Genomic DNA, 16354 nt, shown 5'->3' with positions numbered 1-16354 from the left:
GAGTGTATGTGAGTGAGGTGGAGGGGGGAAGAGGGAGGGGGAGGCCGAGGATGAGATGGAGGGATGGGGTGGAGAGGTATATGAGAGAGGGGGGTGTGAGTTGGGAGCAGGGGAGTGAAATGGCGGGGGACAGGGCGACTTGGAGGCGATTTGTTTGTGGCTACCCCAAACGGGATTGAGGTATCTGGCAATATATAGATAGATAGATAGATAGACTTCTTATTGTTCACGACAAGCAAGAATTAAAACACGCAAGGGGGGAGAAAGGAGGAATGTGTACAGCTCACCTGAAAAAACGTCTGTTACTCGTAATGTCTGGTTAGCCAATGTGGCTTAGCTGGGCCCACAGGGACGCTACTGCTAGTCAAATGAGACTGTGTTTTTGCGATATGGTGGGTTTTAATTCTCTTCACTATTTATATAGTAGAGTACACATGACGTTAGGACTTTTGATTGAATTAGGGAAAATTTGGGATTCATTCCTTACTACAGTTAAATACTGAATTTACCTCCATCCCGCCCTGAGTTTGGGGTAGCTTATGCCATCTAGTGATGGCTAAGGCAAGCGGAACTACTTGATCCTCACAAATTACATTATCTTTGCCTTTTCTGACTATTAATTTCACATATTTGGATTCTAGCAGCTTCATTAGTAATCATTTCACAACAATGATATGGAAAGAATTGCATACCCATTATTATTCTGTTTAAGGTTTAAACTTGGCGCCCGGCAACAACGCACCACAAGCAAGAGGATGTTGCCCACATCTGTTATTCGTTACTTACCAGATGGGTGAACTCCCATAGTTCAACAGTCCCAGTTACACTACCTATGCATAGATACAGAGATATAGACATATAAAGATAAAGTTGTCCCTATATCAATCATTAACACATGAACTACTACTTAGAACAGGAGCCTTATAGACTAATATTCAGATTACACTCTAACTTAGAAATTACAGTACCTCTAAACATATACATGAATACTAAATTTGTGGCATTACACATGTAAGGGGTGAAAGGGCAATTTCGAGCTCTTCTCTGTTTCCGGTGTAGGGGGGGGAGGGTCTCAGAGACCCGGCTCTACCTGAGGAGGGTGCTTTATTTTGTTCTCTGATTGCAAATAAGGTCGCAGCTTCAGGCACCCCAACATCACACCATGAAGCTCCATGATGTTACTGCCAGTTGCACCACACAGTTACAATCGGATGTTTTCATTTTTTCCCTGAATATTTAAAAAAAACTTTTTTTTTTTTTTTTTTTTTTTTTTTTTTTAATCTATCTATCTATCTATTGCCAGACGCCATAATCCAGTACGGGGTGGCCATTTGACTCTGAGTTATTTGTTCTACAGGGAGGGACACTAACCCTCCACCAACCCACTTGACACGTAGGAAGCACGTTTGGTTTGGTTATATGGTTACCACCCAGCGTTGTAAATGGTTTCTTGGTTTACAGGAAACCATTTGGCTTGTTGTCACTCAATGTAAAGCCACCTGTAACAGAAGAAAAGCAATAAGTAGTGACAGGAAAGATGGGAGAAATAGGAAGATAGGAGGGCAGGCACAGAAAAAAAATGATAAAGGCTAAGGAAAAAATAGGCAGCACTACATCAAGTGAGTGAATGATGGTAAAAATATATAATGAATTTAAGAATTAAGTTTATTTACATGGCTGTATTGCATATACATTGAAGAATGTCATACCATGTTTGGATCTGTCATAAATAAAATAAAAGTGTGTTTTCTGACCTTGTTTCTGACCTGGGTCTGGTAGACCTAGATCTACCTGGGGTGAAAGGGTGGACAAAGGTCTACCTGAGGAGGGTTAAGGACCCTAACCCAGCCTAACTTTGAAAGCCATCTAAATAACTCCCTACCGGACATGCATAGCACCTATTTAAACCTATTTAAGACTCTATTCACACCAATAATGGACATAAAGCATGAAATAAATGAAAAGGAACCAGAGAATGAGGAATTAGAAGTGGATATGGAAAGTATTTATCACTGTACGGGTTACTTACAGCACGTCTGTGGCCGCCTCCTCTAAGGCTTTGGCAGTGGTGAAAATGCTCTTAAAGCATATACAGTAATCCAGTGTTGTGGTGCATTTAATTCTTTGCACTGTGAGTTATAATTGTTTAACACTGCACATTCTGTTCTTAATTGCACCATGCTGGTTTCAACTGCCAGTTTGCACTCCACAGTTAATCCTTTGCACTCTAAATTCTAATTTCTTAACACTGCACAACACTGTATATTCGCATGTGGTCTAGTGGCAAGGTATTGCAGTTTATTCATTCATTCATTCATTGCCAGATGCCATGTATCCCAGACAGGGTGGCCAAGGGCTTAGAGTTAATTGTTTTACAGGGAGGGGCACTAATCCTCCACCAACCCCACTTGACGTAGGGATGCCAACAGCATCTGGTGTTCCCAGGCGGTCACCCATCCAAGTACTAACCAGACCCAACGTTGCTTAACTCACTGTTTAATCACAAAAGCGAGCACGTGTGGCATCCATTTGCAATGAGCATCTACTTGTGATGGCAGTTAGGTGGTAACTTGTGAGGGGGTGGGGGAGGAAGGGGTGAAGGGGCCGTGTGTAAACACAGCTGGCCTGTTCAGCACCGTGCGGCAATTTCAAATTACAGATGGGAAAAAAGTAGGATTTGGGGAGGATTTTTGGTAAGTATCGGTTTTCTGTCCATACTGCTTTTTCCCACGAAACTTAGGTTTTTCTGGTGGATTTTGATATGATTCATTCGATTTTGAGCATCATTTCTGTCGGAAGTAACCAGATTTTGAGATATGACCTGCCCCCCATCCCCCTGCAATAATGGGGGATCTTTCGGGAATCGGGGGTTTTAGGGAGGGGAGAAACTCAGAAAATGGTCATTTCCGACTGAAATGAAACTGAAAATCGAATGAATCATACCAAAATCCATCGGAAAAACCTAGGTTTCTTAGGTAAAATACGAAGCTCAAACATATCCTAACCTAAAACCGAACCGAACCTAACCAAACCTAACCTAACCTAACCTAACCTAAAACCTAACCTAACCTAATCCTACCTAACCTAAACCAACCCAACCTAACCCAAACTGAAAGTAACCTACTATTCAAACCTTACATCTTCTTACCTTACTCGTAAGATAGGGACACTGAACATGTAGTAGCAAAACACCGTGGGACCTAAGAAATTCAATGCTTGAATCGTTGTTTTCAAAATACCTTTGACAAATGCGGCTGGGAACCGAGAGACACTTGCTGCACTGGACCGCCATATCTACTCTGATTTTGAAATGGAAGCTGGAGGTAGTGGAGGGAACAGCAGAAATGCTGATTGGCCGTAGGTGATCTGGTGACGGCAGTGATTGGCTTGCTTCTCGCCGGCGTCGAGAGCTCAGTTTGAACCGGATTTCGTTGAGCTAGCAAGTCATCCTGGCTGGGCTGGAAGGGGGAGGGTGGGATGAGGACACCCAAATATTATTATATCTTCCTTAAAACCAATTTGTGATGGAGTTGTGTAAGGAAAATGTAGATGAACTTGAAGAGATGAGTGTGTAGAACATAATAAAATTCACGAGAATGATTATGGGCTGAAAACCGATATCATCCGGATTTTTTTTCTTTTTTTTGGCCATTTTTGGGTTCCAAAGGTCCAGGCCCACAATGTCCGGTAAGTGGGGAGTCCGGAAAGTATATATATATATATATATATATATATATATATATATATATGTATATATATATATATATATATATATATATATATATATATATATATATATATATATATATATATATATATATATATATATATATATATATATATATATATATATATATATATATAGGTGCGAAATCACGTATATTTAAACTACTCCGTATTTTGCTCCCTAGACCCCCCAAATGTGTTGTTTTGCTGTTATCCGTCACTAGAAAGCACTTTAAGTGGTTAGAAGGTTTATTTAATGTTATAACTCACAAATCACAGTACTCCACAGCAAAACTTCAACACACAAATACTGTACGTAAACACAAGGAAAAATTCCGACGCCGATCATAGGTAATCATATAAATTAGGTTAACTGGTACCAGTGCTTTAACTTACAAGTACATACCAGAACAGTACATATTTAACTTAGAAATGCAGTACTGTGATATCGAATGATTTCAGTACATAATCTGTTAGGAATGGCTGGGAAAAAAATTAATGTTATGAATACATTTTCACCTTTTTGATATATGTTTATGGTAGTTTCGAGTTATTTTTTACGTTATCGTTGTGCCCATGCTTGGAAAAGGGAGCGAAAGAGTTGAATTTTCAGTCCTAAATGAGAAAACTGCACGTCCTCCAAGCCTAGACTCTGCCACGGGAGAATAAAGTGGAGGGTCAGTCCGATTAGCAATAAGGAAGTTGTGTCACAACTTCCAGCTCCCACACCACGAGAATGGCTAAAAATAGAATCGTAATGCAGTTTCAGAACTAACAATAAGTCTAATTATTACGAATACAGATACAAAGCAGAAATAAATACGTTTACAGACAGGGAAAACGTATTTCTTCCATCATAACATGTTCATCTTTCTCAATCATTTTACGTTCATCTTTATCATTTTACCTTGTTATTTTCACAATATATATTGCTGTCTCGTAAACAGGGTGGTTGTTTGTGTTTTGCAAGGGAGGAAAAAGGTTGTATTTTCTGTCTGGGTCGAGATAATGGGTGTAACTATGTGTGGTTAGGCATGGCCACGAGCGAAAAAATCGTACATCCACTCATCACGATAGCCGGTGGTGAACTGACAGATGATACATGAGACGGTGAAGTCAAGGTCATGTTCCAGATTTTCGTTCACTTCCCGAAAGTGTTCACAGTTTTCTACAAGTTGCAAACCATTACAGCAAACCTGAGCAAATAGGTAAAGATACCAAGACAAAAATGTATTTTTCTCTTATTATAAGTCTTTAACGAACAAACAAAAAAAAAAGTCTATATTCCGACGCCGATCATGGGTAATCATATAAATCAGGTTAACTGGTTACAAGGCTTTATTTAATGCTTTAATTGCTTACAAGTACATACCAGAACAGTAAATATTTAACTTACAAATACAGTACTGTAGAAAAGCAGTACAGTAAGAGTTTAACGAACAAACGAAAAAGGCAATATTCTGACGCTGATCATGGGTAATCATATAATTCGGGTTATCTGGTTACAAGGCTTTATTTAATTATTTAACTTTATTTAAGTGCTTACAAGTACAGTACATACGAGAACAGTAAATATTTAACTTACAAATACTGAACAGCACTGTGGAAAAAACGAACAAATAAAAAAGGCAATATTCTGACGCCTATCAGGTAAACTGGTTATAAGACTTTATTTCTTGCTTTAACGTTATTTAATAGTACTTCAAGTTGCACATAAACTTACCAGAACAGTACAGTACTGTAAATATTTAACTTACAAATACTGTGCTACTGTACTCGGGAATGTCTCACTCACTGAATAATTTCCCGCCTAGATCGTCACGTAATCAAAACAAACCGTGTGCTGCGGTGACGTTTGAGGATTTGATCTTTCAAAGGCCTCTCCTGCTTTAATTTGTAGTTTTCATAATGGTTTTTTAATCTTACGTTGTCTTATATGTATCCCAGCCCTTACCGTGTATAATTGCGAGCACGTTCCGTGAGATCGTGTTCCGTGCGAGCTACCTGTATATATATATATATATATATATATATATATATATATATATATATATATATCTCTATATCTATATATATGTGTGTGTGTGTGTGTGTGTGTATATATATATATATATATATATATATATATATATATATATATATATTCTTAGGGTGGGAACATGGAATGTGAGAGGAGTGAATGAGGAAGTGAAAGAGAGAGAGATTGTTCAGGTGCTTGAAGTGGATATATGTGGATTGACTGAAACTAAATGGCAAGGTGAAAGGGCGAGAGAATGGGAATATGGTGTAGGTATATGTGCGGGAGTCAGTGAGAATGAGAGGGCAAGAGAGGGAGTATGTCTGATGATAAGCAAGAAGTGGAAGGAGAATATAAGAGAGTATGGAACAGTGGGTGCAAGGATTGTATGGGTGAGGATGAAAGTACAGTGCTCGTCAGAAGTATTCAGCGTTGTCCGCCGGGCGCGCAATACTTATGGCCAAAAAAGAATCACCCATTTTTGGGGGTAAGAATTGAGCCACAAGTTTGAGCTCCGAGCATGACGTCACGGTAGCCTGGGGCCTTCTGACGTGCTGGTTGGTTCCCGCCTCAGTCGCCCACGGGCTGCCTGAGAGAGAGGAACTCCGCCGAGTGTCCCTCTCAAATTGCGCCATTTTTTACCGAGTGTCCCGCAGTGTTTTGGCCTTCAAAACTTTGTTATGGCACCTACCCGTGAACTATCGAGTGAAATCATATCCCAGATCATTGCTCTAAAGGAGGCAGGCCACCAGACAAAGGAAATTAGTGAATTGGTTGGTGTGGCACGATCGACAGTGCGTCGTTGGTGTGCGCGGTTTCGGGAGGAAAACAGTGGTGAAGTTCCCACAAAGAAACCGAGGTCTGGTAGGCCTAGGAAAACTTCCCCAAGGTCTGTTAATGTTTTAAAACGTGCAGTGGAGTTTAATCCTCGTGTGAGTGCAAGGAAAATTAAGGAGAGCAACCCAGAAGTGTTTGGTGATGTGTCAGTGAGAACAGTGTCTCGTAGGGTGCATGAGCTTGGTTACACAAGTCACAGGCCTGTGAAAAAGCCTCTTCTCTCTAGCAGCCAGAGAATTCGTAGGCTTGCCTTTGCTAATAAATATCTAAATTGGGGTGAGGAGCAATGGTTGTCAGTGTTGTGGTCTGATGAGGCAACGTTTAGTGTTACCTGTAACAGAGGAGCATGCAAAGGTAGTGACCCACTTGACCCACGGTATGTAGAAAGCACAGTTAAACATCCTGATTCACTCATAGTATGGAGTTGTTTTTCAGGGAAGGGTTTGGGGAAGCTTGTTGTACTTCCCAAGAACCTCAGAGTGAATCAGGATGTTTACCTGGAGCTTCTGTTTGATCATTTACCAGACTCCTTCGAGCTAACAGGTGCACGAGTGTTTCAGCAGGATGGTGCACCTGCTCACAAGGCCAAATCGGTCACCAATTGGCTTCGTGACTGCGAGGTATCATTCATGACAGACTGGCCAGGAAATAGCCCAGACCTCAACCCGATTGAAAACCTCTGGTACCTCGTAAAGAAGAGTCTCCAAGGGAAGGACGTGAGCTCTCTGCCTAAGCTGGAAGCCGCCATTCGTGACTCCTGGGACAAAATACCGCTCCAGCACCTCAGGAGCCCCGCCCTTTCACTTCCAAGACGTCTCAGGTCCGTGAAGAAACGTAAAGGCTTCCCTACGAAGCACTAAAGGTAAATAAAATGCATTATTTATATGTTTTTTCAATGTTGAAAGGTTTGTTTCTCAGGAGGGACGCAGGGCGCTCCATACTTCTGACGAGCACTGTAGGTATACAAGCATGGGCGATTGTATGTGTGTATGCTCCGACAGAGGATCAAGTGGCAAGAGTGAAAGATGAGTTTTGGGCGAGAGTAGAAGCATGTATGGACAAGTTTGAGAGGAGCGAGAGAGTGCTGTTGATTGGAGACATGAATGGCAAAGTTGGGAATGTATGAGTGGATGGAGTGGTTGGTCAGTGGGGTGTGCCAGCTGAAGTAGATGGGAATGGTAGTGCTTTGGTGGACATCTGTGCTTGTAAGGGGTTGGCAATAGCCAACACCTATTTTCGTCATAAGATGATCCACCGGTATGCATGGAGAGTAATGAGGAGGATGGATGGTGAACTTGTTGAACGAAAGGCAATGGTAGACTACATGTGTGTGGATGAGCGAATGAGAAGACAAGTGTTGGATGCAAGAGTGTGGAGAGGGTGGGGGAATGGAGTCTCGGACCATCACTTAGTGATGGCCAAGGTAAAGATGCAAAGAAAGTGGTTGAGGAGGCGAAGGGGAAGACAGGAGGAAGCAGCTCCTGTGAGAAGAGTGGAGAAATTGCAAGATAGTGAGAAAATGACAGAGTATAAGAGCATAGTGAAAGAAAGATTGGGAAGGTATGAGCTAGAGCAGATGGAAGGGGTGGAAGATGTATGTAAGATATTCATGGAAGAGATAGGCACAGCGTGTGAGGCGGTTTGTGGAGTGAGGAGGAGATGCAAGGGTGTGCAAGGGACAGCATGGTGGAATGATGAGGTGAAACGAGCTGTGGAACAAAAGAAGAAGGCATATGGTGAATGGTTGGCTAGTAGAGGTAGGGGAGAAGATGAGAGAGAGAAGAGAGAGGTATATGTGAGCAGGAGAAGGGAGGTTAAGAGACTGGTGACGGAGAGTAAGAAGAAAGTGGATGAAGAGTTTGGGAGGAACCTGAGTGTGAAATGGAGGGAGAGTAAGAAATTGTTTTGGAAGGAGGTAAAGAAAGTAAGACAGTGTGAAAGGGGAAGTAATAGGGGAGTGAAAGATAGGAATAGTAGATTGTTGGTGGAGAAGAGAGAGAAATTGAGGAGATGGAAGGAACACTTTGAGGATTTGTTGAATGTAGAGAGTGAGAGCAGTGTGAGTATAAGTGGTTGGGGAATGGCTGGTAGAAGAAGAGATGAGAGGAGGGAGGGAGAGATCAGTAGGGCGGAAGTAGTGGAACCGATGAAGATTAAGCTGGGAAAGGCCCCAGGAATTGATGGAGTGTGTGGTGAAATGCTTAGGTATGGGGGTGAGATTGTTGTGGAGTGGATATGGAAGTTGTGTAGATTGGTTTGGGAAGTGGGAAGGGTTCCAGAGGATTGGAAATCAGGTATAATTGTTCCTCTATACAAAGGAAAAGGGGAGAGAGAAGTATGTGGTAACCATAGGGGTATTTGCCTTCTTAGTTTGATTGGTAAAATGTATGGTAGAATACTCATGATAGGGTTAGGCATATGACAGAGGAGCTAGTTGGAGAAGAACAAGGGGGATTTAGGAAGGGAAAAGGGTGTGTAGATCAGATATTTGTTCAAAGATGTTTAGTGGAGAAGTATCTAGAGAAGGGAAGGAAAGTGTATGCTGCCTTCATGGACTTGGAGAAAGCTTATGACAGAATAGATAGGCAAGGTATGTGGAAGGTATTAAGAACATATGGAGTGGAGGTGAAATTGTTGAGTGCCGTGAAGAGTATGTACGAGGGAGCTAGGGCTACGGTGTGAGTGGATGGTGAGCTGAGTGAGTTCTTTGATCTCAATATGGGACTGAAACAGGGGTGTGTCATGTCTCCATGGCTGTTTAATATATATATGGATGGGGTTGTAAAGGAGGTTCAAGGTAGGGCAGTGGATGTGGGGCTGGCTCTAATGAGTGAGGATGAGATTTGGAAGCTTCCTGTGTTGCTGTTTGCTGATGATACAGTATTGTTGAGTGAAGATGAATGGGAGTTGCAAGGTTTGATGAATGAATTTGGGACAGTGTTTAGGAGAAGGAAGCTGAAAGTTAATGTAAACAAAAGTAAAGTTATGGTGTTTGAGAGGAATGAAGTCACAGAGTGTGCAGTGAGGTTGGATGGTGAGGATATGGAGAATGTGAGTGCATTCAAGTACTTGGGTAGTGTGATGAGTAAGGATGGAACTTTGGGGGATGAAGTACATGAAAGGTACAGCAGGGAAGGAAGGTTGTTGGTACACTGAAAGCAGTGATGAGAAATAGGGAGGTGATTATGGAAATTAAGAAGTCACTGCATGATGGTATTGTGATCCCTACCCTGACGTATGGAAGCGAGGCGTGGACCTTGTAAGAGGGGAACAAGTCAAGAGTGAGGGCAGTGGAAATGAGTTACTTGAGAGGAGCATATGGAGTGATGTGGAGCGACAGGTTGACGAATGAAGAAGTGAAGGAACGTTGTGGGGTAGATGTGGATGTGGTTGAGAAGATTAGGAGAAATACACTGAGGTGGTTTGGACATGTGGAGAGAATGGAGAATGAAAGACTGACTAAGATGGTGTATGTAGGTGGGGTGGAAGGAGGGAGAGGGAGGGGTAGACCGAGGATGAGGTGGAGGGATGGAGTTGAGAGGTATATGAGGGAGGGGGGGGTGAGTTGGGGGGAGGGTAGTCAAATGGTGGGTGACAGAGTGACTTGGAGGCGTTTTGTCTGTGGCCACCCTTTGCAGGATTAGGGCGTCGGGCTATAGATAGATAGATAGATATATATACAGTAATCACTCTAATATCGGGATGCCCAATATCCGAACATCCCCACTATCCGGACATAAGAATGTTTCATACTGTTACTTTTTTCCATGCTATACTTACCTCATATCACTCTTTAATGTCCTTTATTGGTGTGAATAGGGTGTTAGGAGCTAGGAGCTATGCATGTGCAGTAGGAAGGTGTTTTTCTGAGTTAGGCTAGATTAGGGTCCATAAGTACCAGTCTAGGAGCCAGTCACCAGATTGTGTATTATTGTATGAACCTACTTCTAAACCCTCATTTTATGTTTCTTTTGCATTTATTTCAGTCATTTATGTGCCTTATTGGTGTGATTTGGGTCGTAAATAGGTGCTATGCATGTCCAGGGGGAGTTGTATAGATGTTACTCTGAGTTAGGGTCCATAAGTACAAGTCCATAAGCTAGGGCCCAATATCCGGAGAGAACCAGTATCTGGACCTACCTATGGCTCTATTACATCGGATATTGGAGTGATTACTGTATATATATATATATATATATATATATTTAGTAGATCATCGGTATGACTAACCCTGGTGTAGTTGATGTCGGATTTAACAGAGATATAAAATGAGGCACAAGGTTTTCAGAGTAAATGGGGATATCGCTGGTACAACTGTATGTGTAATGAATGACTACTCCCTGAGGCTGAATCAAGGTCTGTTACCCACATAATACGTCGACACCAACTCCAGCAATATGGGCACATGACTCCCTTTTTTGACGCTGATCCTGCTTACACGGTGATCCCTGAACAAGTTAACTCGGTGGAGGAGGTCAAGGGGAACGTTACAAAACTCACGGCTGGAGCAGGTCGATCACTCTTGTTGGGAGATACTTAAAAGATGGGAAGAGTCTCTGCATAGAGGGTTGCATAAAGGGACCTCCGTGTGTGAAGTCGGAGGGTGAGTGAGGCTATGCGCCCAGTGGCGTTTGCCCCTTCTGGATTGAACGATTGATTGGGGATAAAAAAGTGATGACATCTAAGGCTGGTAGCGGCACTGTCAAAACAGGGGGGAGTATGGCCCTGTGCAGTTTGCCACAGGAGTGTGGGAAATAACTCCATCTTGTGCAGTGTTTACAAGAAGTGTGTGCATAAGATATGTAGTGGTATTAGAGGTAGGTTGCAAAATAATGCTGATTTTATGTGTGTGGTGTGTTGGGAAGAGCATGTAAAGATTGACAGGTGTAGAAGGATTGATCTTACTGGAGAGTTGCTTGAATGTGTGGAGATTTATTACTTGGGGGACTTGTTATGTCTTAGAGGTGGGGCTGGAGCTATGTCTGTGGTTAGGGTAAGGAGTAGTTGGTCGTGGAGCTCTTGCCTCCCTGACACTGAGAGGGCTCTCTCTCTCTGTGCTAAGATTCACTTTATGTGGCACGTGTTATCAGTGCAATGCTGTATGGTAGTGAGACCTGGGCAGTAAAGGAAGAGGATATTCATAGGCACAAATCTACGGGAATTACAGTTATTAGATGGATGTGTTATGTTTCCTTGATTGCAGGACACGGGGGGGGGGGGGCTAGGATTGTGACTGAAGAGTTGAGAGGAAGGATGGGACTTGAATGTATTGGTATTGTGATGAGGAGGGGTAGATTGAGATGGTTGGACGTAATGAGAGGATGCAGAGTGACAGTTGGGTGCAGAAGGTAAGTGTGAATGTTGGGGTTAGGGTTGTGAGAGGCAGACCAAAAAAAAGACATGGGACGAGGTCATATAATATGACCCCAGGGATAAGGGACTGAATAAGGAGGCTGCCGAGAATCGAGCATCATATAGAGCCACCACCAGGTGACCTAGGCCGATGCATGTGGGCATGTTGGAGCCTTTATAAAATATACAGCTATTCAGTGAAACAGTTTTTCTAGCATTATTTTCAACATTGTGATCCTTTCATCATCATCCAGTCCTACGTTGCCCCATGAGGAGCGTAGGAGCCCAGGGCTAGGCAGTTGGTCCTGACATTTAAGATGAGAGTGACTAGCCTCACTCATCCCTGAGTGGCATTACGTGAGCAATAAACCCCAACCATCCCTTGCATATAAACCTTCACCGGCTCAATCCGATTGGAGCACAATCATGTTCATAATAAATTTCTTCCGTATGTCTTCAACAAGCATAACCATCCCGCCATATCGTGTACGTACATTCCTTTCCAGTAATAGTCCTTTTTGATTCTCCACTCCATCTGACTTCTTGTATACAACAGACATTCACCCACCTTCTGCTCATGGTCTTTCAAAAGTTGGGGGTTGCCCTATTGTGGAAAGTGCCTTAGTCAAGCATGTAACATATGGTATGCCACCACTTTGAAGAAAGGTGATTGCTAAGAATTCTCTCTCTGTCTCTCTCTCTCTCATGGCAGCCTTCATTATATTTTTTTCCTAACTGATTTTGACAGTTTTCTATCTTTGTCAGGTTCAAGAGAACTCCCCTGGACAACTTGCTGGACTTGAGGCATTTTTTGACTTCATAGTCTCTATTGGCAACACAAGATTGGTGAGTATATTTAAAAAAAAAAAAAAAAAAAAAAAAAAAATGACAGTGATTACTGTACAGTATTAAAATTTGTTTGAACATTGTGTTCTTGATTTTTGTGATCCATTGTGTTCATATTGCAGGACCAGGACAATGACACACTGAAAGAACTGCTGAAGAGCTCCATTGAAAAAGAACTTAAGATGACTGTGTACAGTAGCAAGACTCAGACTATTCGCACAGTCTCAATCACGCCATCTAACCTGTGGGGCGGCCAGGGTTTACTTGGAGTGTCCATCCGGTTTTGCTCATTTGAGGGAGCAAATGAGAATGTGTGGCATATTCTGGTAAGATTTAACTTGAATGGAAGTAATTTTCTTTGCCAGATACTGTGTATGGGATTGCCAGGGTTTGATAATACAGGGATTGCACTGCCGATTACCAATATCACAATTTGTGATAAGAAAAAATTTTAGGTGATAGTTTTTAGGGTTTTAATCTGTTTTTAGAATTTTTAATCTGTTTAAGTGAAATGGAAATTAAATAGAAAAAATGATAAATATTTGAATATTTTGTTCTAACATGAAGAATATAATATCTATACATGAATCTTTGTTTTTCGTTTTAGAGTTTTGTGATGGTGGTTAGGTAGAGCTTGCAAAACCAGAAAGTAGAAAATAATATTGTATAATGATATGTGATATAGAATGAAAAACAAGAATTGAAAATAGAGAAAGTAGAGTTTATTCTTTTAATATAATTAAACAACTGTTACATGTTGTTATGTAAAATAATTGGGAATCAGAAAATTTGTTCATTGTGTGGGTATGGAATCTTGAGAAAAAATTTGCTACACTTTTTTTTTTTTTTTAGGCCGGGGCTAACTTCGTAATGCATGTGGGGTGGCCAGGTTTGTTAGGAGTTTCCATCCCTGTTTGCTCATATGAGGGAGCCAGTGAGACTACTGTGTGGTATACAGTCATCCCTTTTATGTAGCAGACTTCATTATCATGGGAAATTAAAATTTTCACTTGCTATTATAGCAAAATTTTTGGCTCAAAAGTTGATTGCTGTGGGCCTGAGCTGGGCCAAGCCCAAAACTCACAAAAACATGCACTCACACATGGCTCATGGGCTTTGGCCCAGATCATTGCACAGGTGAGCTGTTTTCATTGACTGGGACCTTTTAGCAAGCAGAGCTCATTTTTTGTTGGCCCACACCATCACAGCAGGGGAAGTTCATGCACAAAATGGAACAGAAGGCAGGCCATCACAGTAACTGTAAATGCTGGGTGGCCATCTTGCCCCAGTCAGCTGACTGGGGAAGCTGTGTATGTTGAGTTGACATGATTTGCAAGTAACAAGTTTTAGTATTTCACACACAAATAGGTATTGTTTCACTTAATGTCACACATTGCACTACAGTATTTGTTAAGCACTTGCAGTGTTATTTGGCAATAGCAGTGATGTATCAGTGGCCTTACATGCACAAAACAGAATGAAAGGCAGACGATCATAGCGACTGTAAACACTGGGTAGCCATCTTGACTCTGACAGCTGACTGTTAGCTTGCATGTGTCACTGCATCCGCATGAAGTTCTTAGAGGTGGCCATAGAAAATATTCTAGCAAAATCATGACTACTTTTTTTAATGTTAGTCTGAAAAAGAGTGTAACATTTGAATTATTGTTCTAGCCTTTTATCACGTAGCGAACAGTCATAGATCGAGACCAGACTGCATCCCCCTTCTCACCCCACACAACATGACGGGAAGCACGCCTGGCAAGCCAAGTGCCATCATCTACCACCCAGTGACACCTAGTGACGGGCGATACTCGATTTTTTTCTGTAATCGATTATTTCGATTACCTTTACCTTAAAAAAGATATTATATTGGTATATTGGTAAAGTACAGTATAAGGTAAAATACTATGGCTTCATTGTAGTCTCTCTCTCTCTCCAAGCATTAAGTTAAAGAAAAAGATCCGGGAAAAGTGAAAACATTATTAATACCTGAAAATTTAATTAACCAGTAATAACATCTGGTGAGCCGCCAGCTGCACAGTCACATGACTCACTGCCACACAGCTGGCAGCTGTGGAGTGCACACTCGCCACAGTCCACACAGTTCTAAGTTGTACACAGAAACTGCATCAATGAGTTTGTTGTTTTATTGCATTTGTCTTCTCGAATGTGCGAGGCCCTGGCTTTGTATTCTGCTCATACACACACGCTGTTAAGTCTCAGCTACCTGTTTTTTACATGTATCTTTATGAATTAATGTGTTTATTGTAAAACAGATTAATATGTATTGGGTAAAATCCATTGAAATGCACGTGTCTATAATGCATTTTTAATGTGTAATTTATGCTGTGAGTAATCATTTGGTAATCTATTACTGGGAACTATAATCGATTAGTGAAAAATTTTACCTTGTAATTGATGTAATCGATTATGCCCACCACTAGTGACACCGCTAACAGCAGCTCCAAAGGGAGGAGGCGGAAGTGCTAAAACTCGAGCGCATGTGACCTAAGTATGGGAGACTGCCTCCTTGCCTATCACACCTCCAAAGGCTTCTAAGTGTCAGAAAAGATTGAAAATATATGGAAGTATTCTGGCTAGGTCCATCTATCCATCATCCAATCCTATGTTGCCCCATGAGGAGTGTAGGAACCCAGGGCGAGGCAAACTGTTCCTGACATCTGAGATGAGAGTGACCAGCCTCACTCATCTGTAGGTGGCATTACGTGAGCAATAAATCCCAACCATCCCTTGGATAAAAACTACACAGGCTCAATCCAATTGGAGCACCTTAATTACCCACTAAACTACCAGGCGTCATAATTTGATAATATGGTTACCACCCAGCATAGTGAATGGTTTCCTGATGTACAGGAAACCTTTTGGCTTGTCCCTCAGTGTAGAGTTGCCTATAGGCAGAAGGAAGTGGAAAGGATGAAGGAAAGAAAGACAGAAGAGGGAGTGTAAGTTACCCATAGGCAGAAGAAAGAGGAAAGAGTGAAGGAAAGAAAGACAGAAGAGAAAGGATGGGAGAGAGGAAAGCGCAGACACCCAAAGTAGCACTACATCGAGTGAGTGGATGGTGAGCGCCCTCCACCTACCACAACCCCTATGTACAAAAATATTAAATTAGTGTAATAGTGAATATAGAGACAGTGGTGAGTGACATTGCAGTGCACTACACACTAGCATAAGTGAAAGTGACACATTCTACAAAATTATCTGGGACTGTTCCAGTTTTATAAGACCAAATTTAAATACTTACAGATACAGAAAATTACTGTGTAACTTGATAACTAGAAATAGGTGGTAGAAAAATAAGTAAATATATGACTATTTTTGGTGGTCAGGTGTTATTATTCTGTAACATGGCAACACTGTAACTATGTTACTTTAAAACTTTGTAATAATAAATGATAGTTATAGTGAGAAACTGCAAAAATTATAAGGAAAATGTTGTGGGTAGGTGGGGGCGCCCACCATCCACTTACTCAATGTAGTGCTGCTCTCGGGTGTCTGCCCTGTCCTCTCCTGCATCCTTGTTTCCTTCCATCTTCTTCTGTCTTTTTTTCC

The 16354-nt window shown here is 41.7% G+C and overlaps 1 protein-coding gene across 1 annotated transcript in view; it reads left to right on the top strand.

Moving 5' to 3' along the window:
* Grasp65 (Golgi reassembly-stacking protein 2) overlaps window positions 1-16354 on the top strand; it is a 133650-nt gene that overhangs the window by 66808 nt on the left and 50488 nt on the right. Inside the window, exons 2-3 of the mRNA XM_080282379.1 lie at window positions 12698-12778; window positions 12901-13104. Of these exons, the coding sequence (XP_080138505.1) occupies window positions 12698-12778; window positions 12901-13104 (285 nt within the window). The remainder of the gene's footprint in view (window positions 1-12697; window positions 12779-12900; window positions 13105-16354) is intronic.

This window comes from Coenobita brevimanus, chromosome 93, assembly GCF_032717465.1.
Source record: "Coenobita brevimanus isolate Jiangsu-jjx chromosome 93, ASM3271746v2, whole genome shotgun sequence".
In the NCBI taxonomy this organism is placed as follows: Eukaryota; Metazoa; Arthropoda; class Malacostraca; order Decapoda; family Coenobitidae; genus Coenobita; species Coenobita brevimanus.
The sequence above is the reverse complement of the archived record's forward strand: the minus strand, read 5'-3'. Positions and strand labels throughout refer to the sequence as shown.